Source organism: Carcharodon carcharias, chromosome 9 (assembly GCF_017639515.1).
Source record: "Carcharodon carcharias isolate sCarCar2 chromosome 9, sCarCar2.pri, whole genome shotgun sequence".
Classification (NCBI taxonomy): Eukaryota; Metazoa; Chordata; class Chondrichthyes; order Lamniformes; family Lamnidae; genus Carcharodon; species Carcharodon carcharias.
In genome coordinates, this window is record NC_054475.1 from 167825293 (window position 1) to 167847981 (window position 22689).

Below are 22689 nucleotides of genomic sequence, written 5' to 3' on the forward strand. Positions count from 1 at the left end.
TGAATGAATCATAGATTGGGCTGGAGAGAAAGCACCAAAAACGTTTTTGCTCCCACCTCTCCTGCCCAAGTCACTGAGCAGATGGGCCAAGGAGAAAGATCACTCTCTGTGATTGTTGTCCAAACACAAACTAAGATCAGTTGCCTATTGTTAAATCAACTGCAATGTGTAAGAGCTTGTTATTTGACATGTCTGTATTTAAGATCAAAGGAGCCAAACACTTTTTCACAGAAGAACAACGTTTAAAGTGTTTACCCATTGTCAAACGATATTCTCTACCTGTTCTCAGGCTCCATCAGTGGATATTAAGATGGCCTGGTTGAGTGAGATGAGAAAAGTGCTGACAAATCAACAGAGACTCCTCCGAGGTACTTGCTGCTTTTTGTTGTTGCTGAATTCTAGAAATTTCTTTCACTGTGATGTTGAAAAATGATGGTTAGTCTGGGCGCCCCTTCTAACTGTGCATTAGAGTGAGAAAACCAAACCGCAGAGTCACAATTCCCACCTGACTGATTTCTCAATAGGTTGTAGCTGTCCATACCGTATAAAGCTGTACTGTTCAAGTATCATCTCTTTCCGGTCTGGTCTTTTGAAATCAGGTTTCAAATGTACAGTCTGGCTGAGTTACAGTGATAGGACCTTACAGTGCAGACAGAGGCCATTTGGTCTATTGTGCCTGTGCTGGCCCTTTGAAAGAGCTATCCAATTATTCCCACTCCCCAGCCTTTTCCCCATAATCCTGAAAAGTTTTCCCCTAAACTATATATCCAATTTTTTGTACGTTACTTCTGAATCTGCTTCCGGTGCCCTTTCCTTACAACCTTTTTTGAACAAGGGCATAATATTTGCAATTCTCCAGTCCTCTGGCATCTCCCCTGAGTCTAGGGAAGACTGAAAGATTATGGCCAATGCCCCTGCAATTTCTACTCTCACTTCCTTCAATATCCTTGGATGCATCTCATCCGGTCCCGGTACTTTATCAACTTTAAATACCGACAGTCTACTCAACACTTCCTCCTTATCAATTTTGAACTCTTCTAGTGACAGAGTTTCCTCACCTGTCACTGTGGCCACCATAGCATCTACCTCCTTGGTAAAGAGGGATGCAAAATATTTATTTAACACCTCAGTCATGCCCCCTGCCTCTATGTGTAAATCTTTGGTCCCTAATAGGCCCAATCCCCCTTTTACCACCCTTTTACTATTTATGTGCCTATAGAAGACTTTGGGATTCCCCTTCATGTTGGCTGCCAGTCTTTTCTCATATTCCCTCTTTGCTTCACTTTTTTGCCTCTTCACCTCCCCTCTGAATCTTCCATATTCCGCTTGGTTCTCAATTGTATTTTCTGCCTGACACCTGTCATCGGCGCACTTTTTCTTATTTATTTAATTTCAATCTCCTTTGTCATCCAAGGGGCTCTGGGCTTGTTTGCCCTACCTTTCCCTTTTGAGGGAACATACCTTGACTGTGCCTGAACCATTTCTTCTTTGAAGGTAGCCCATTGTTCAGCTAAAGATTTTCCTGCCAACCTTTAGTCCCCATTTATCTGGCCCAGCTGCTTTCTTGCTCCATTGAAATCAGCTCTCCCCCACTGTCTGGATTGCGCATTGCCTTTTTCTACTATCATCCTAACCCTTTTGACACAATGATCACTGTCTCCTAACTTAGGGACAAGAGTCCATTTTTTACTTCTTTCATGGGTCGTGGGCATCGCTGGCTAAGCTGGCATTTATTGCCCATCCCTAATTGCCCTTGAGGAGGTGGTGGTGAGCTGCCTTATTGAACTGCTGCATCCATGTAGTGTAGGTACACCCACAGTGCTGTTAGGGAGGGAGTTCCAGAGCTTTGACCCAGCGACAATGAAGGAACAGCGATATATTTCGAAGTCTGGACAGTGAGTGGCTTGGAGGGGAACTTGCGGGTGATGGTGTTCCCATAGGCCGGCTGCCCTTGTTATTTTAGGTGGTGGAGTTTGTGGGTTTGGAAGGTACTGTTGAAGGAGCCTTGGTGAGTTGCTGTAGTTCATCTTGTAGGTGGTACACACTGCTGCGACTGTGCGTCAGTGGTGGAGGGAGTGAACGTTGAAGGTGGTGGATGGGGTGTCAATCAAGTGGACTGCTTTATCCTGGATGGTGTCCAGCTTCTTGAGTGTTGCGGGAACTGCACACATCCAGGCAAGTGGAGAGTATTCCGTCACACTCCTGACTAGTATCTTGTAAATGGTGGACAGGCTTTGGAGAATCAGGAGGTGAGTTATTCACCATAGAATTCCTAACCTCTGTCCTGCTCTTGTAGTCACAGTATTTACATGGCTGGTCTAGTTCAATCTCTGGTCAATGGTAACCACCCCACCCACCCCACTCTGTCCCCCACACCCCCATACCAAGAATGTTTATACTGGGGGATTCAATGATGGTAATGCCATTGGATGTCAAGGGACGATGGTTAGGTTCTCTCTCGCTGGAGATGGTCATTGCCTGGCACTTGTGTGTCGCAACTGTTACTTGCCACTTATTAGCCTGAATGTTGACCAGGTCTTGCTGCATTTGGACATGGACTGCTTCAGTATCTGAGGAGTTGTGAATGGTGCTGAACATTGTGCAATCATCAGCGAACATCTCCACTTCTGACCTGATGATGGAAGGAAGGTCATTGATGAAGCAGCTGAAGATGATTGGGCCGAGGACACTAACTCTGAGGAACTCCTGCAGTGATGTCCTGGAGCTGAGATGACTGACCTCCAACAACCACCACCATCTTCCTTTGCACTAAGTGTGACTGCAACCAGCGGAGAGTTTTCCCCCTGAGTCCTATTGTCTCCAGTTTTGCTAATGCTCTTTGATGCCACACTCAGCCAATTGCAGCCTTGATGTCAAGTGCAGTCACTCTCACCTCAACTCTGATGTTCAGCTCTTTTGTCCATGTTTGAACTGTAATGAGGTCAGGAGCTAAGAACCCAAACTGAGCATCGCAATAAAGACCAAAGATCACAGGATTAAGATAACTCATTACTTGGCACAGTTATCACATGTATTAATTACAGACTAATTAACTTCAGTAACAGGACCACACACAGTGGTATTAACTTCCGATTGGAGATAAGCACCAGAATGACTGGGAGCCTAACTAGCCTATTTTTGGGGGGATATGTTGTCAAGTTCCCAGATTTGGGTAGTAAGTCACTTTAATTCCCTATTATTGGAAATGGTGGTGTACATAGGGCGCCATTTTTATATCTTTAATAGTTTCTCACTGTCTTAGCCATTCGACTTTCCTGCCGAGGTTACATTGCTAAACCTTTGTAAAATCACGGGTTAGGCCTCAGCTGGAATATTATGTTGAATTCTGGACACCACTTTAGGAAGATGTCAAGGCCTTGGAGAGAGTGAGGAGGAGGTTTACTGGAATGGTAGCAGGGATGAGGGACTCCAGTAATGTGGAGAAACAGGAGAAGCTGGGATTGTTCTCCATATAGCAGAGAAGATTAAGAGGAGATTTAATAGAGGTGTTCAAAATTATGAAAGATTTTGATAAGAGTAAATAAGGAGAAAATGTTGCCAGTGGTAGGAGGGTCAGTAACCAGAGGACGAGATTTAGCAGAAGAGCTGGAGAGATGATGCGGCTTGTTTTTACACTGAGTTCTTGTGATCTGGGATTGGTTGCCTGAAAGGGCATTGGGAGTGGTTTCAAGAGTAACTTTCAAAAGGGAATTGGATAAATACTTGAAGAAATTTGCACAGCTATGGAGAAAGAACAGGAGGAGTGGGACTAATATTAAGAGCTGGCACATGTGCAATGGGTTGAGTGGCCTCATTCTGTGCTGCATGTTTCTGGGCCAATTCAGAGAGAGCAGTGATCCATTGTTGATGGTACTCCAGGGGCAGGATTTTTCAGATGGCAGTGTTTTCTGCTGTGCCACCCGAAAAGTTGACGGGGAACATGTCCCTGCCAATGACAGCAGCCCCACTTTGAAGAGCTTTGATTGGCTGAAAATGGAACTTCTGCCCCTCGTTGGTGCAGAAGTCCCACCTCAGAGAGCAACCACCCAATCTGATTGGCTGGCAACCTCTGTAGTCCCAGCAGCACTAGTGGCAGCAGTGGCCAGGGCTGGGAATAGAATCAGTCCGCAGATTCTATGGCCCAGAGTCCAGGGTCAGGTAAATGCAGGGGAGTCTCATTGCAAAGAGGGAGGAAATGGAGAGGGCTGGGGGTTTTGATGGAGAGGCTGGGGAGGAGGGAGGGAGGGGATAGGGGCAGACCTTAGGGGGTGTGGGTGGTGGCTTCCCCAAGGCCGGAACTCCTCCCACCAGCCTCAAAATTGAGGCCAAGTGGGAAATCGACCTTAAGTGGTCAATAATTGGCCCCTTAAGGGCCTGAACTGGGGCAACTGTGGGCAGGCCACCCTAGGCCTCGCTCCGCCCCATGTAAAATTATGGACAGGTCAGACAGTTGGGCATGAGGGCAGTGGATGGGAAGATCATCCAGTGAATTTTACAGACCCTCCTGCCTGCAAGCTCACTGGCAGAAGACTGTAAAATCCTGCCCTGGGTTTGGTGGTAACCCAGTCATAGTAATAGTAATGCAGTGATAGTGGTAGTGATTAACCGATGCGAAAACAGTTAATTCCTGGCAGCTTGGTGGGGATTCAAGGGTTCTGATCCTTGACAACTTCGATAGATTGGGCAGGAGTCGTTGTCTGGTGGTTGGATCTGGTCTACAATTGTACAGGGTTGTTATGTTTCCTTCGGCTATCTTGATAAAGATGTGTTGTATACTCATCAGCCCTGTTTTGGGAGAGAGGACGAGGTGGGGAGGGGCGGGGGGGTGGGGGTGCTGCTGTGCAGATAAGCATTTTTCCAAATCCTGATGGTTTGAGAATGGAGCTGAAAATTAGCTCCTTGTTGCACTTTCGAGATTCAACCTTAGTTTCCCATTTCTAAAGTAGTTTTAGTTTCAACATTTGGTTCCCCATGCCCACTGCCTTCACATCGATAAGCACGCTTCATTGAAGTGTCATATTGAATGAGGCTTTAAGTCACTGCTGCAAAGTTGTTTGAAAAATGAGAACCAATAATTGTGATGAAGTAGACAGAAACCTTCGACCAGCCACATGTAGCTGGGGATCAATTGAACATTTCAAAACTGACATTGATAGATCTTTCCTTAAGTTATTAGTGGTTACAGAACCAAAATGTGTAAATGAAGTGACGGTACAGGTCAGCCATGATCTAATTGAATGGCAGAAAAGACTCAAGGGGCTGAATGGCCTCCTGCTATCCCTGCTGCCTCTTCAACTGAAGCTACTTACTGTGGTCCCATTTCCCTTCCTTCAGAATCTTCCTTCTTTAATACCAGTTCCCTGTTCAATGGCTGCCTCAATAATTAGTTGCACTAAAGAATTTCATTTCCACTTAATTGGGGCCATTTATTTAATTGGAGCCTGAGTAGAACAGGATATACAGGCAGACCCTGGATTATAGCAATGCCTGATCATTGTCTCACTTTGCCTCTGTTTCACAGAAGGCAGCCAATCTCATCATCATCTTACAGATCAGATTCTTCTATCCACAGGGTAAGTGTTAAAATAGTCTGTAAAAATCAAATGTCAATACGCCGTGTTTGCCTTGCAAAGGAATAAAATAGATCTAATCAATTTTGCATTAAGTTAATGCAATCGGAGAGGTAAGTTCCAGAGATCGGAGAAGTCCTCAAGTATGAAAGTTGATCTATGGTTACAGGATTCCATTGTCTCTCATTTAAGGTCATTTTCAATTTCCTTTTTGTACAGGAATCAGAAAACAGCCTCTTTAAGTTCGGAAGAAAATGATTCTGATCTCAAAACTCCTGTCGTTTTAGAACACTTCCCTCTGTCACCACAGCATCTCTCGACACAGAAAGGTATTGCTGACCAGCCCCTTTCACACGATTACCCTTAAAGGCTCCGGCAGCTTTTATTGTAAAGGGGGCTGTGCATCTTCAAACGGTTATAAATGCCAACATTACTAATCAGAGCATTTAATCATCTTTAACTGTGGTTTCACTGGTGGTGTGGTTTTTTTGGGCTGATTGCGTTCTTGGAACTGTCTGTTCTGCTAAATTTATTTGTGTCAGCCTCAGGAACTGTTTTCACAGAACTCTCTCATTGGCTTTTTCTTAGAACTCTTGAATAAAGCAAATTAGACGAATGTAGGTTGAAGTAGTATCACTAAGATAAAAGCAAAAAACTGCGGATGCTAGAAATCCAAAACAAAAATGCCTGGAAAAACTCAGCAGGTCTGGCAGCATCTGCAGAGAGGAACACAGTTAACATTTCGAGTCCGTATGACTCTTCAACAGAACTAAGTAAAAGTAGAAAAGAGGTGAAATATAAGCTGGTTTAAGTGGGGGGGGGGGAGGGGGGGATAGAGCTGGATAGAGGGCCATTGATAGGTGGAGACAACCAAAAGATGTCACAGACAAAAGGACAAAGAGGTGTTGAAGTTGGTGATATTATCTGAGGAATGTGCTAATTAAGGGTAGAAAGCAGGACGAGCAAGGTACAGATAGTCCTAGTGGGGGTGGGGTGGGGTGAAGGAATCGAAAAAGACTAAAAGGTAGAGATAAAACAATGGATGGAAATACATTTAAAAATAATGGGAATAGGTGGGAAAAGAAAAATCTATATAAACTATTGGAAAAAAAAGAAGGGGGGGAAATCAGAAAGGGGGTGGGGGTGGAGGAGAGAGTTCATGATCTAAAATTGTTGAACTTAATATTCAGACCAGAAGGCTGTAAAGTGCCTAGTCGAAAGATGAGGTGCTGTTCCTCCAGTTTGCATTGAGCTTCACTGGAACAATGCAGCAGGCCAAGGACAGACATGCGGGCATGAGAGCAGGGTGGTGTGTTGAAATGGCAAGCGACAGAGAGGTCTGGGTCATGCTTGTTGGAACTCATTGTTCCTCTACGTTGGAGAGACCAAACACAGACTGGGTGACCGCTTTGCAGAACACCTTCAGTCTGTCCGCAAGCATGACCCAGACCTCCCTGTCGCTTGCCATTTCAACACTCCACCCTGCTCTCATGCCCACATGTCCGTCCTTGGCCTGCTGCATTGTTCCAGTGAAGCCCAACGCAAACTGGAGGAACAGCACCTCATCTTCCAACTAGGCACTTTTACAGCCTTCTGGACTGAATATTAAGTTCAACAATTTTAGATCATGAACTCTCTCCCCCATCCCCACCCCCTTTCTGATTTTCCCCCTCCTTTTTGTTTTTTCCAATAATTTATATAGATTTTTCTTTTCCCACCTATTTCCATTATTTTTAAATGTATTTCCATCCATTGTTTTATCTCTACCTTTTAGCCTTTTTTGATTCCTTCACCCCACCCCACCCCACTCCCACTAGGCTATCTGTACCTTGCTCGTCCTGCTTTCTACCCTTAATTAGTACATTCCTTAGATAATATTACCACCTTCAACACCTCTTTGTCCTTTTGTCTGTGACATCTTTTGGTTGTCTCCACCTATCACTGGCCCTCTATCCAGCTCTATCCCCCCACCCCCCACCTCCTTAAACCAGCTTATATTTCATCTCTCTTCTATTTTTACTTAGTTCTATTGAAGAGTCATACAGACTTGACAGTTAACTGTGTTCCTCTCCCCAGATGCTGTCAGACCTGCTGAGTTTTTCCAGGTATTTTTGTTTTTGAAGTGGCATCACTGCTAGCTCTATAATTACACATATCTATTTATAATTCTGGTAGGTTCCATAGTATCCGTGATAATAGTGATAGGGGCTGGTACTGGTAACCATCACTGTGATAGTAGCATTACTTTCATTCTGAATGGGATAGAGTCAGAACAGATCTAGCTGCTTAAAACTGGGCATCCATGAGGCGCTATGGGCCATCAGCATGAAGCAGAATTGGATTCAACCACAACCTGTAACCTCATTCATCCTATCATTTTACTACTCTAGAAAGCCATTTGGTGAAAGATAGAACTAGAGCTAGTCTTTACACACTTTTATAGGCATTTATTTACAGAGATAGACATTACAATCAAGCAACTCCTCAGCCAGCAACCACATCTCCAGTCTGTTCTTATTTATACTTCCTTTGTAAACCCATTACCAATGAAGTAGAAAGGGTGCTACTGACCCATTGTAACAAAAGTTTATGATTTTGTGAAGCGATTCTAAGGCTGAAGCATTGTTTCCTGCAACATTAATTCAGCCCAGCAGGACAGGCAGCTCCAAGAATTCAGTCAGCCTGAAAGCCACACCACTGACAAAGCTTCGTTTAAAGCTGATTTAAGCGCTTTGATTGTGAGTGGGTGTATTTATCACTATCCCGGTTGAGACTTAAACAGACATGGTCCAGCACAAGCTTCACGCAATCCCATTCCTGGGGAGAGGGTTCTCTTGTTAATCCCTCTGACGTTGTCTCTTGCAGCTCAAAGGCCTTCACTCCTTCCCTCACTCCATCACAGCAGTGCCACCAGGTGGGAGCCTGGGTGTTCTGAACAAGCACGTGGGAAAGAAAGACTTGCATTTATATAGCACCTTTCACAACCACAGGACATCCCAGCCAATTTACAACCAATGATGTACTGGTCACTGTTTTAATATGTGAGATGCTGCAGCCAACTTGTGCACGGCAAGCTCCCACAAACAGCAATGTGCTAATGGTGAAATAATCTGCTTTTACTGATGTTGATTGAGGGATAACTATTGGCCAGGATGCCAGGGATAACACGCTTGCTCTTCTTCACACCAGTACCGGTGGGATCTTTTCCATCCACCGGAGAGGGCGGACAGGCCTTGCTGTCAGATCGCATCTCTGACTGTGCAGCATTCCCTCGGTACTGGCGCTGGAGACTCTGCCGAGGTTGTGTGCTCCAAGCCTGGATGTGGGATTTGAACCCGCGACTTTCTGACTCGGGCACAATGGGCAAAACTTTTCCTCCCAAACGGAAGTGAAGTAGTGCGTCCCGACACCCTCGCGCACTCTCGCGATCTATCAGTGAGAGGCAGCAACGTGCCTGACGACAATCAAGTGACCTTTTACGGCCCTTAACCAATTCATTACATTGAATTTTTTGCTGCCTGTCCAGCTGTTTGGTTGGCGGACGAATAGGCCAAGCGGCCTTTGCGTTTTTAATGAAACCTCATCCACGGGTGGGATGTGGCTTTGAACAGTGACTAAAAACAAAAAAAACAACAAAAATGTTTAAAACTCATATTTCACATGTCCCTGGTCATGTGGCAGAGTCACACGTGGGGACACGTTTTCCTTATTTTTACAATCTTCACTTGTCAAGTTAAAAAATCAGCTCTGTGCCTTCCGGGAGCTTTCACTCAGCGAAACCCCCCCACTCATGCGCAGGCTTTAGCACTCACAGTCCTCCTCCTCCCCCCGCCCAACCTCCGGCAGCGCTGAGGCTCTCAGCACGTGTTTCATGTTGCTAACTGGCTGTTAATTGGCCAGCCAGCGTGAAATCGTGGCTGGGACCCAGACGGACCATTGCTTGGCTGCTCTACCCGCCCGACCAGGGGAAAATCCTTCCCCATGAGGAGAACCCAATGAGTCATGGCAAAGCTTCAAGTACAGCTAGTTTATAATGGAGCAGTAGTGGCAGAGGTAGAGGCTAATAGCAGTGGAGTTCAGAAAAGGCTCACTAGGCCGATTCCTGGGATCAAGTGGTTTGTCTTATGAAGGAAACTGAGCAGGTTGTGCATATAGTCTTTGGAATTTAGAAGAATGAGAGGTGATTTGGGGTGGCTTCGCAGGGTAGATACTGAGAGGACGTTTCCTCTCATGGGAGAATCTAGGATTAAGGGACACAGTTTAAAAATAAGGGGTCTCCCATTTAAGATGGAGATGAGGAGGAATTTCTTCTCTCAGAGTTGCTGGTCTTTGGAATTCTCATCCACAAAGAGCAGTGGAGGCTGGGTCACCGAATATATTCAAAGCTGAGTTAGACAGATTTTCGATTGACAAGGGAGTCAAGGGTTAAGGGGAGAGACAGGAAAGTGAAGTTAAGACCACAATCGGATCAGCCATGATTAGCCTACACCTCCTATTTCTTAGGATCTTTTGGTGGGGAAAAGGCAGGAAAGTGGAGTTGAGGATTATCAGATCAACCATGAATGGCAGAGCAGACTTGACGGGCCGAATGGCCTACCTCCGCTCCTAGGCCTTATGTTCCTAAGTGCTGCTTTGAAAAGGAGCCTTGAATGCTAACAATGTAAATCTTTGGCAAAAATATTGGTAACAGTTGTTGTTGTTTATTTACTTTTGGTGATTATTCACTCTTGCGATGTCAAGGCTGACATTTATTACCTATCCCTAGTTGCCCAGAGAAGGTGGTGTTGAGCCCCCGCAGTCTATATGCGTTTGATACAACTGAGTGACTGGCTAGGTCACTTCAGAGGGCAATTAAGAGTCAGCCACGTTCCTGTGGGTCTGGAATCACATGAAGGCCAGACCAAGTAAATGTACCGGGTTTCCTTCATTTATTCAAAATAAAAACAGAAAAGGCTGGAAAAACTCAGCCGACCCTGGCAGCATCTGTGGAGAGAGAAACAGAGTTCATGTTTCGAGTCCATATGGCTCTTCTTCAGAGCTGAGGAGAAGTAGACATGGGATGGATTTTATACTTTTCAAGAGGGGGAGGGGTGGAGCAGGTGGAACAAAATAGGTCAGGGGTCGGTGGGATCTCAGGAGAGATTTGACAAAGATGTCATGGGCACAAGACAAATGGAGTGTAAATGCTAGCGTTAAAGACTAAAGAAGATGCTAATAGTAGCATAAAGGTAAGATGGCAGAATGTGTTAATAGCAGAACAAGGGTCAGCGCTCAACAAAACATAAGAACTAATCTAGGGGGAGGGGGGGGTTGGGAAAAGTTTATTTAGAAAGATCAAAAAGGAGGACAGCGTTGGTCTAAAGTTGTTGAACTCAATGTTAAGTCCGGAAGGCTGTAAAGTGCCTAATTGGAAGATGAGGTGCTGTCCCTCCAGTTTGCGTTGGGTTTCACTGCAATATTGCAACAGGCCCAGGATGGACATGTGGGCATGAGAGCAAGATAGTGAATTGAAAAGCTACACGACAGGGAGGTTGGGGTCGTTCTTGCGTACTTCCTTCTTTTATTGTTTTATATCTAGATTTTTTAAAAAACTGATTCTCAAAATGCCATAGTGGGAGTTGAACTTCCATTCTCTGTAAATGCTGCTGAACTCCTCTTTCACAGGAAGTACAATATTGTAATAAGAAGCTGTGACCTAACTCATGTTTCTTCCTCCTGACAGACTGGTCTGGAACATCACGTTATGTTGAAGCCTCTGAGGGAAATGATGGCTGGTCCAGTAATAATGACACCGAGGAGGACGATACAAACCAGCTGGTCAGTGAGCCTTTCAGATAAATGATGTGAATCCCAGAAATCTGATTTTAAAATCCAAGGACCTTCTACTCTTAACCAGTCTGAATAGATTTTGTTTAGCAGCTGCTTATTGACACTTCCCTGCCCCTCTCCAATCCTGATGTCATTCCTTCTCATGTAGTCAGTGACTTGTAACTCTAAAATTACTGAGGATGCCTCTACTAGCTTGGCTAATTGGTCACTGAGTGTACTTTGTTCTACTGGTCACAGAGAATACCATGTCCAGTTGGCCATTTTACATGTTTAGGATGGACAGGAAAGGGGATGCTTTAACTCACAGTTGGGAAGCTGACGGGATGCACAGTGTCTCCACAGAAACCTCATCTTCACTCACATTCCACCGGCCAGTTTCCCAACTGAACCAGCTGACGTGAGAACACAACCACACGAGGAGTAGGAGAGGGAGTAGCCCGTTTGGCTCCCGCTCTGCCTTTCAGTAAGATCGTAGGCTGATCTTCTGGGGCCAAGAATTTGAAAGATTCACAACTCCCTGGGTAAGTGGCTACTGATGGAGCTCAAGGAAGGCACTCCCCTTGCCAACTCGCACGCACACACACGTAAGAACAATTACGTCAAGACCGTGCCAATATAATTTAAAACGAGCATTGCAATTGCGTGTTGGCCCCATTTGAGGGCAGGAATGTGCTGTACTCACTGCTTTTCAAAGGCTGGGCATTAAATTTGCAAAAAATTAAGAGCTTCATTTCGTGTGTTTGCGAACCCCTTTAATTTCTTCTACAATGTCTAATTTTATTAATATGTGCATACTTACTGCAATACTATACATACAATGATTGTCAGTTTCCTAAGCTTGCCTGAGATAACACACTGCTCAACAGGTTTTGAAGTTACGGAAAGTGACTTGAAACTAGCTAGCATGTCTCTTGACAAAGATCAGTGACTGATTGATGTAACAAGATGTTGAAGAGATTACTGGGATGTCAAAGCTTCCAAATGTGGAGTAAACCACACACAGTATGAACAAAACAAAACAAAACAAAAACAGAAAATGCTGGAAAAACCTGTTAGACCTGCTGAGTTTTTCCAGCATTTTCTGTTTTTGTTCCAGATTTCCCGCTTCCTCAGTATTTTGCTTTGAACAAAACAAATGCAGAAAATTCCCAGTATTTATTCAAGACAAACAAATTCTGATGAAATGTCCCAGAGGAAGATGAGAAAAATAGAATTTCCCATGTCTGGAGCTCAGCAAACCCCTAGCTTCTGTTGTATTCTAGACCATCTTTTGAATTTGCCTGAACACAATCCCTCCTGGATCAGTGCCTCCCTCTGGATCATTGGCTGACTGGGAATTTTATTTTTTCTAATCTTACTCCGGGACATTTCATGAGAATATATTTGCCTTGAATAAATGCTGGGGATAGTCTAGATTTGTTTTGTTTAAACTGTGTGTGTGTGTGTTTTGCTCCACAAATGGAAGCTGTGTTAAGGCAGTAAAGAATACTTCAGCCGCTATGAAAACAGCTGGATAATAGCAAAAAACTGCGGATGCTGGAAATCCAAAACAAAATCAAAAATACCTGGAAAAACTCAGCAGGTCTGACAGCATCTGCGGAGAGGAACACAGTTAACGTTTCGAGTCCGCATGACTCTTCAACAGAACTAAATAAAAATAGAAAAGGGGTGAAATATAAACTGGTTTAAGGAAGGGGGAGGGTGGGACAAGTAGAGCTGGATAGAGGGCCAGTGATAGGTGGAGATAACCAAAAGATGTCACAGACAAAAGGGCAAAGAGGTGTTGAAGGTGGTGATATTATCTAAAGGAATGTGCTAATTAAGGGTAGAAAGCAGGATGAGCAAGGTAAACAGCTGGTGTCAGCTGTGATACAGCTGGCAACACTCTTACCTCTGAGTCAGGAAGTTGTGGGTTCAAATCGGTTGATGCCCCAGTGTTTGGCTTGTGTGGTTGCAACTCACACCTTTGCATCAAAAGATTTTGTGGGATTGTTTCAGAATTTATAAAATTATGAGTGGCATGGACAGAATAGATAGTCAGAAGCTTTTTCCCAGGGTGGAAGAGTCAATTACTAGGGGACATAGAATTAAGGTGAGAGGGGAAGACTATAGAGGAGATGTGCGGGGCAAGTTTTTTACACAGAGGGTAGTGAGTGTCTGGAACTCGCTGCCAGAGGAGGTGGTGGAAGCAGGTACGATAGTGGTGTTTAAGAGGCAGCTTGACAAATACATGAATAGGATGGGAATAGAGGGATACGGACCCCAGAAGTGCAAAATGTTTTAGTTGACGGGCAATATGATCGGCGCAGGCTTGGAGGGCCGAAGGGCCTGTTCCTGTGCTGTACTTTGTTCTTTGTTCTAATTTAGGCTCAGCTGAGGCAGTGGTGCCAAGTCAGAGTTATTCTCCTTCAGGTGAAATGTTACCCATGACTGCAGGTGTCCTGGCCAACATTCTTCCCTCAGTCAGTGATAGAAAAGAAACAGATTTGCTGCTCATTCATCTGTTTGTGGGATCTTGCTGTGTATAAAAATGGCTGCTGCTTTTAATTGTTTAATACCACACAAGGTCCCTTACTGCATCTCTCAGGAAATCCCCAGATCGCTTTACAGATGATCAATATTTTGAAGTACAATGAGCGAGTGATGAATAAAGCAATTGAGTGTTTATGAAATCCCTGATTTTAATCGCTCTATCACTGGCAGTCGTGTCATTAGCTGCCTGGTCCTAAGCTCCGGTATTTCCTCCCTAAATCTCTCATCTCTCAACTCTCTCTCCTTCTTTAAGATGCTCCTTAAAATCTACCTCTTTGACTGACCTTTCAGTCAGCTGTCCTAATATCCCCTCTCGTGGCTCAGTGTCAAACTTTGTTTGATTATCGCTCCTGTGAAGCATATTAAAGGTGCTATATCAATGCAAGTTGCTGTTGTTGTGAACTGATTGAGGGGTGTCAGAGAGTTGCAACAAGGTCCTTCGAATACAGGTACATTTTAATATTTTTGTAAAACAATTGTTGATTGTGCTTTCAGTCCCCTGGGAGGTACAAAGCTCGCACTGATGGTAAAATGCAAGATTCTGAAGAACTGTTAATTAAAAGCGGTGATGTGGTACAGTTAATGCATGAGGATGGTGAAGGACAATGGTAAGTGTGGCTGGCTTTTTCCAGTGACATGCACGTCACGCTTCATCATGTACTTATGTAGCTTCCTTTCAACTGCATCAATGCCAATCGCATCAATCACTCCACGTGATAATTCTCACCATTCTAATCACAGGGTGGCGAAGGACATATAGGGGTGGTAAATCGCTGCCTCTACCTTAACAGCTCAACCCTCTCCCTAAACTGATTCCCACCACACACCTGGGGGTGGGTGGGGGGAGGGGTGTTGGTGGGGGAGCAGTCAAAGTTAGGATCACTAGAATAGTGATAGATGTGATCTAATCGGGTATCGGCTATGAGTGGAGACGGAGGAAGGTTATTGCTATGTATCTACACAAGAAGCATTTGGAGGCGGTGGTATAGTGGTATTGTAACTGGAATAGGATTTCACCGACCCAGGGTAATGCTCTGGGGACTCGGGTTTCAATCCCACCACGGCAGATGGTGAAATTTGAATTCAGTAAAAAAATCTTGAATTAAAAGTCTGGTGATGACTGCGAAACCATTGCTGATTGTCGTAAAACCCCATCTGGTTCACTAATGTCATTAAGGGAAGGAAATCTGCCCTCCTTACCTGGTCTGGCCTATATGTGACTCCAGACCCACAGCAATGAGGTTGACTCTTAAATGCCCTCTGAACAAGGGCAAATAGGGATGGGCAATAAATGCTGGCCCAGCCAGCGATGTCCGCATCCCATGAACAATTGACAAAAACCTTAATATGCTTATTTTCTTCATCTGCCTCATTGATGACTCAGAATTTGGAATTCCTTTTGTGCAGTATCATTGAAAATAGCCAGCATGATTTCTCTCTGTCCTTCATGCAAACCTTTCATATATTTGTTGGCTGCGATTCAGCTTCCTGATGTTTAGATGAATTGAAGCTTCTGATTGTGATTGCATTACATACTGAACATTATTTGCCACAGGAAAACAAAGAGCCCAAAAATTAATCTAAATTCGCAGTCAGGGGAAACCAATGGCATTTCCACTTTGATCATTACCTCGAATGACTGAACAAATTTATAGCTAAATCTTCTCTGGCATCAGTTTACAATATAGAACTGTAACCCCATCTCAAGCTTGGCTGCTCACAAATACTGATGTACAGTTACACACAGCTCCGATAGTGCTATGTCTGTATTAGTGCTGTTGGTTGAGTGATAACAATTAGTTTGGGCACTGGGAAAAGCTCCCCTTCTCATATTTCTTTCAATCATTCAGGGGATGTGGGCTTCGCTGGCTGGGCCCAGCATTTATTGCCCATCCCTACTTGCCCTTGAGAAAGTGGTGATGAGCTACTTTCTTGAACCGCTGCAGTCCATGTGGTGTAGGTGCACCCACAGTGCTGTTAGGAAGGGAGTTCCAGGATTTTGAACCAATGACAGTGAAGGAAGGACGAGATATTTCCTAGTCAAAATGGTGAGTAACCCGGAGGAAAATTTCCAGGTGGTGGTGTTTCCATGCATCAGCTGCCCTTTGTCTTTCTAGATGGTAGCAGTCATGAGTTTAGAAGGTGCTGTCCAAGGAGCCTTGGTGAGTTGCAGCACTGTATCTCTTAGATGGGACACACTGCTGCTACTGTGCATTGGTGCTGAAGGGAGTGAATGTTGAAGGTGGTGGATGTGGCGCCAATCAGGCGGGCTGCTTTGTCTTGGATAGTGTCGGACTTCTTGAGTGTTGTGGGAGCTGCACTCATCCAGGCAAGTGGGGAGTATTCCATCACATTCCTGACTTGTGCCTTGTAGACGGTGGACAGATTATGTGGAGTCAAGATGTGAGTTACTCTATGCAGAATTTCCAGCCTCTGGATGTTGATAGGCGGGTATTCAGTGATAATAATGCCATTGAATGTCACGGGGAGATGGTTGGATTCTCTCTTGTTGGAGATGATCATTGTTTGACACTTGAATGGCACAAACATTACTTGCCATTTATCAGCCCAACCCTTGATATTGTCCAAGACGCGCTGCATATGGATGTGGACTGCTTCAGTATCTGAGGAGTCACGAATGGTGCTGAACATTGTGCAAACATCAGGGAACACCAACACTTCTGACCTTCTGATGGAGGAAAGGTCATTGATGAGGCAGCTGAAGACGGTTGGGCCTAGGACACTACCCTTCACATCCATTAGTTCTATTCACCCGAACCTGTGGTAGCGAGTTCAACATTCTCTCTGGGTAAAGACGTTTCTCCCAAAATTCTCATTGGCTTATTAGTGACTATCTTAGATTTATGGGCCCAAGTTTTCAACTCCCCAGAAGTGGAAACATTTTCTCTGCATCCACTTTATCAAACCCTTTCAAAACCTTAAAACCCTCTCAGTTCACTTGTCTAGAGAAAAGAGCCCCAGCCAGTTCAGTCGAACCTGATAGTCATATTCTCTTAGTTGCAGTTTTATCCTTGTAAATCTGTTTTGCATCCTCTGTACCTGTAAGTCATATTTTGTAATATGAAGATCGGAGCTGTGCACAGTACCTGAAGTGTTGCCTATCCAAAGTTTTTTATATAGTTTTAACATAACTTCTCTGCTTTTCAATTCTCTATTTGTGGAAATAAATCCCAGCGTTTTGTTAACATTTTTTTGTGATTTTGTTAACCTGTGTTGCTTTACTTATAACAATTTGTGAATCTGTACTTCCTGGATCCCTTTTCACCTCTGCCCCATTTAAACTCTTACTTTCCAAGGAGTATGTGTCCCCCCTGATTCCCCCCATAAACAGGTACCATGACACACTTCTCTGGATTGAAGTTTGTTTGTCATTTACATGCCTATTCTGCAAGGTTTTGAAAGTCTTCTTGCAATTTGTCGCAGTCTTCCTCACTATTAACTTCATCCCCCCCTCGATTTGATGTTGTTCACCGATTTAGATGTTACACTTCGATTCCCCAGATCAAACCGTTTATAAACTAGCAAATAGTGGGCTTAACACTGCCTACTGACAGGAGTCATGGAAGTGACAGGTGCTCCAGTTGATTTGAATCATTTGCTATATTTCCTTTGGAGCAGTTGGATTATGGAATCCTTTACCACAGATGTGGTTAAGGTAGCGTAGATAAGCATTTGAAGCAGATACAGGGTGGTGGAGAGGGATCAGGGCAGTGAGCTAGTTTTTGGATTGCTTTAACAATGGAAATGGCTTAATGATTGACACACACACTCTCTAATATTCAAAGGTTTGTAAAAAACCTGAACCGGGGTCAGCAAGCTTGGATTTCTGTCAACAGTTTACAGATCATTGTTGGTGATTGTCCGTCCCAAGCAACCAGCTCATCAGGTAAGGAGTCAGCTCTTACATTCAGATACTAGCCTGGAACCTTGTGTTGCAAATGAAACTGCTCAATGTAGGAACAGGAGGAGGCCATTCAGCCCCACACAGCCTGTTTCTTCATTCAATTAGATCATGTTTGATCTGCATCTCAACTCCATCTATCCGTCTTAGATCCATAAGCCTTAATACCCCTATGCCCTTATTTAACAAAACATGATGAATCTGTTTGGAAATTTTCAGTTGAACCCCCACCCACCAAAGCTCAACAGCTTTTTTTTTGTGGGGGGAGAGAGCTCCAGATTTTCACTACAGTAATTTGCTTAAAGTCAATTCACTTAAAACCTTTGCATTATAACATCGCGCACAGAATGGTGACATTCGTAATAATGTTGTTTTCACACTGGCCTGTTACAATGCATACGTAGCATCATGTGGATTGGAAAGCACCTTTTTGGAGTGAGTGAGTGAGAGAGTTTGATCGAGGCAGCAGTGCTCTCCGTGGCTGGTTGGTTATAAACAATGGTACACTGTACCGAATTCATCTCAGGAGAAACCTGGGCTCTCGGACAGTACAGGTGCAGGTCTGTCTCTGCAATCTTCTTTTAATTTTGGATCCCCAGTGTCGCTCATGTGCGACTTTGCATCAGTAGAGATGCCATTTTAAAGTCTGTGAGAGAGGCGTTTGATGCAGGTAACGTTGCTGTCCTTGGCTCAAGTGCCTGTTAGGGTGAAAAATACAGGGTGAAGTAGTTACCTTGCAAGAGGAAAGAGAACGTCAGCAGGTCCAGACTCTGCAATCTTTTCATTAATTTTAACTGTGCAGTCTTGCCTCAGCTGGAGGCAGAGACACTATATTAACCTCGTTTGGGGTTGTTTTAAACGTGTGATTTAAGTGTTCATATAATTTAGTGCTTCAATCCCTTAGAATCACCCTTAAACATGAGTGAGAATTGCCCAGTAAGTGATGGTAGTAAACCTGCTGCTGCTGAGAAAGATTAAAAAAAATTATCATGTTAGAAATGAAATTAGAGAGTTCAAAACATATTGAGAGGCCAGAGAGTGAGCAGCCCATGTTAGTAGAGTGTTGGACGACACCCATGACAGTGACAACAAACCATGACGAACACTGAGAAAAGAAGACAAACTGCACAGCGCGTTACACCTTTAAGTGCCTGGCAGAGGAAGTTGGTCTAGTAGCAGCATCATGGAAAACGTGGAGAGTCTTGGCGTCCTGGATCGAAGACCAGCCCCAGGTGTCTCTTAGTTTGATGGTCTTCCAAGCAAAAGCTAAAAGTTTTGTATTCCAAAGGACACCTGTGTGTCATTTGGTGTACAAACCTCGCTTGCCTCATTTGATCACCTGTGGTCAATGGTAGGGTTCCACGTCAGTGACTGCTGAGGCCGATCTGTGCCCAGAAGGTTCTGTTGCAAATAAGACAGGATACTGCCGACGATTGGGTTTCCGATGAGCTGCTGGCTTGGGATTTTACCTCCTTGCGTTTTTTCTTGACCGTATCGCTGATTCATGGGATGAAGTTACATCGCCTTGTATGAATGGCATGTGGCAGAAATCACGGCCCAACTGTCTCAGCGACTACAGAGGATTTCACAACATCGACCCTGAAGTTCAGCATGAAATCATCACCTTGGCGAGGGAAGTTAGCTTTGATGAAGCAGAGGAGGCTGATATGGTGGAGCTGCTTGAATCCTCTTGGAGAGAAATAACCCATTGAAGATTTAATGCAGGATCACAGAATCACAGAGCAGAAGAGGCCCTTCGGCCCATCGAGTCTGCACCGACACATGAGAAACACCTGATCTACCTACCTAATCCCATTTACCAGCTCTTGGCCCATTGCCTTGAATGTTATGACGTGCCAAGTGCTCGTCCAGGTACTTTTTAAAGGATCTGAGGCAAAAAAGTTTTTCCTCACATCCCCCTTAAACCTCCTGCCCCTCACCTTGAACTTATGCCCCCTTGTGACTGACCCTTCAACTAAGGGGAACAGCTGCTCCCTATCCACCCTGTCCATGCCCCTCATAATCTTGTACACCTCGATCATGTCGCCCCCTCAGTCTTCTCTGCTCCAACAAAAACAACCCAAGTCTATCCAACCTCTCTTCATAACTTAAAACTTTCATCCCAGGTAACATCCTGGTGAATCTCCTCTGCACCCCCTCCAGTGCAATCACATCCTTCCTATAATGTGGCGACCAGAACTGCACACTGTACTCCAGCTGTGGCCTCACCAAGGTTCTATACAACTCCAACATGACCTGGAGAGAGAGAGAGAGAGAGTGAGTGAGAGTCTGTGGGGAAACAGTGCGAGAGTGTGTTAGATAGAGACAGAGAGAGGAGCTGAAGTAGAAGATCACACTCAAACACCATCCCTTTGGAGTTTATCAATGGAACAGATGTTCAGAGTTTTCCAACTCATTGAAGAGGCAATGCAAACCTTCACCCAGATAACCCAAACAGGGAGCGCAGCTCCATAGTGAACGGGGCAATCAATGATGTTATTAACCTGCTAAAAGGAGATCCATCGGCAGAAGAAAAAGAAATGTTCAACAGTCTTTGGATAAATTTTTCAAGGTCATTGATAACGTTGGCCCTTCGTCCCACTAACTCCACCAAGACTGGTGGCTGCTCAACCTACACCACCTTCAATTCAAAACCACAATCATCCCAACTTCAGTCACAGAGCTTCTGTATGTAGAAGACGCTTGTGTCCTTTCGGTCATTACCCACAATTCATCACTATAGGCGAGATGTTGATGGACCGGGTAAACCGACAGGTTCATCCTAAAACTCAGCTCCCGCTTCATCACCATTGACCGGCAGAGCACGCACAGAACTGCAGTCGCTGCACCAGTCCGCTGGTCAAACTCACGCTCCTCCCACCATCACTTGCGAACAAGATCCTGAGATACTTGAACTCCTCCACTAAGGGAAGCTGGTCCCCCCACCCTCCACCCCCCCCAACCCCCCCACCCCCCCCTCACCTGGAGAGAGCAACTCACTCTTTTCCAAGAGAGAACCATGACCTCCGATTTGGAGGTGCTGATCTGCATCCCAGCCACAATCAGCAGTGAAACGTTCGAGTGTGCATTGGTGATTACAGTCAGATGAGGCAAGAAGCACAACGTCACCTGCAAACAGCAGAGATGCTGCCCTCAAGCCCCCACACTGGATACTCTCTGTACCCCAGCTGTGGCTTGATATCCTGTCCATGAAAATCATGAACAGGAGTGGGGACAAGGCACACTCTTGGTGGAGTCCAAAGCTCACCTTGAGTGAATTTGACTTAATTTAATGAATTGTTAATATTATTTAGTTTATACATATTTTTAAAAAATTAGTGATTGGAACAGTTATATTGATATATGGAGGCAAAAGAGGCCTGTTATATTATATTATTCCAATATGACTTAGGAATTATATATTCACGCGTGCACATGTACGTAAGTATCCAGAGTGCCATATCACTCACTCCTGTGCTCCAGCCCAGGTGCTAAGCTACAGTCCGCAGCACATTGTGAGATCTGTGGAATACATTCGAAGGAGCCACCAGCCTTTTGTGTTGAAAAGCGATTACTTTGAACTTCTGGAAACCACAAGACATACATGGGACTGCATTTTACTTGGGGTAGTACCAGTCATTCTCCCCCCCCAACTCCCCGCACCCCGCACCTCCCCAACTCCCCCACACCCCTCCCCCCACCCTGCAAGTAAAGTCGGCTGGAAGCTGACTCGATCTGTGCCAGCCTGCCCTGCAGTTAGAATACGCTGTGGGCGGGCGAAGTTGACGAACAATGGAACTTCCACCCCTCACTCAGGGGGAGCTCCCATCCTCGAGCGGCCAGCCAAACCGATTCGGGTTCTGCCAGTCAAGTGGTGTGGAAGGAAAGTGGGTGGGGGGGGGGGCGAGTGGGGGTGCTGACATCTTGACATCTTTCGAGGAGATGGGGCCATACGCACAGGGTAGTTGCCAAGTGAGGAACTCCACCCCCACACCCCCCTCCATCCCCATTCCTTCCCACCTTTGTTAATGTAAAAATGACCTGTCCACCCCCACGCCAACTCTGTTGGCTCAAAAACCAATATATGCTTCTTGAACTGTAGTGCCCAGAACTAAACATAATAGTCCAAATGGGGCCTAACCACAATCTTGTACAATTGAAGCCAATATACCATTTTATACTCCAGCCCACTTCAAGGTAAAGGCCAACATTTCATTGGCCTTTTAAATTATTTGTTGTACTTGTCCACACTCTTTTAGTGGATTTTATTTTCAGGAAAATAAGAGTTACACGACAAAGTAAGAAATAGAGGGTTAGAATATGATACACAACAACTTCCCTGTGCATCAGTTCTGGGCTCCCCTTGCAATTAAGCACCGAGATTGTGGTTTGCCCAGCGCCTTCGAAGCAACTCCGGAAGGATGTATTGGCTTTTGAGGGGGCTGGGCAGATCCACCAGAGCGAAACCAGAGCTAACTGAAGACAGGTTGCATAGACAAGGGTTGAGTAGCAAAGATGAGCACATTGTCATATTGTGTGACAGAACCCACCAGGCTCCTATTCCAATGTCACTTAGCTGCAAGCATCAATACACACAACCAGTCCACCTGCTGGCCTAGACAGAGCCTTTATTTAATGTTTCTCCTGGAAGATGACACCTCTGACAGTGCAGCACTCCCTCAGTACTGACCCTCTGACAGGGCAGCACCCCCTCAGGGCTGACCCTCTGACAGGGCAGCACTCCCTCAGTACTGACCCTCTGACATTGCAGCGCACCCTCAGTACTGACCCTCTGACAGTGCAGCACTCCCTCAGGGCTGACCCTCTGACAGTGCA

At 45.0% G+C, this 22689-nt stretch overlaps 1 protein-coding gene across 2 annotated transcripts in view; it reads left to right on the forward strand.

Moving 5' to 3' along the window:
* mcf2a (MCF.2 cell line derived transforming sequence a) overlaps positions 1-22689 on the forward strand; it is a 204617-nt gene that overhangs the window by 175337 nt on the left and 6591 nt on the right. Inside the window, exons 24-29 of one of the 2 annotated variants that reach the window (XM_041196456.1) lie at positions 290-368; positions 5522-5573; positions 5790-5899; positions 11293-11387; positions 14427-14539; positions 17738-17838. In XM_041196456.1, coding sequence (XP_041052390.1) covers positions 290-368; positions 5522-5573; positions 5790-5899; positions 11293-11387; positions 14427-14539; positions 17738-17838 — 550 coding nt within the window. The remainder of the gene's footprint in view (positions 1-289; positions 369-5521; positions 5574-5789; positions 5900-11292; positions 11388-14426; positions 14540-17737; positions 17839-22689) is intronic. The other variant, XM_041196457.1, reaches the window with a different exon arrangement.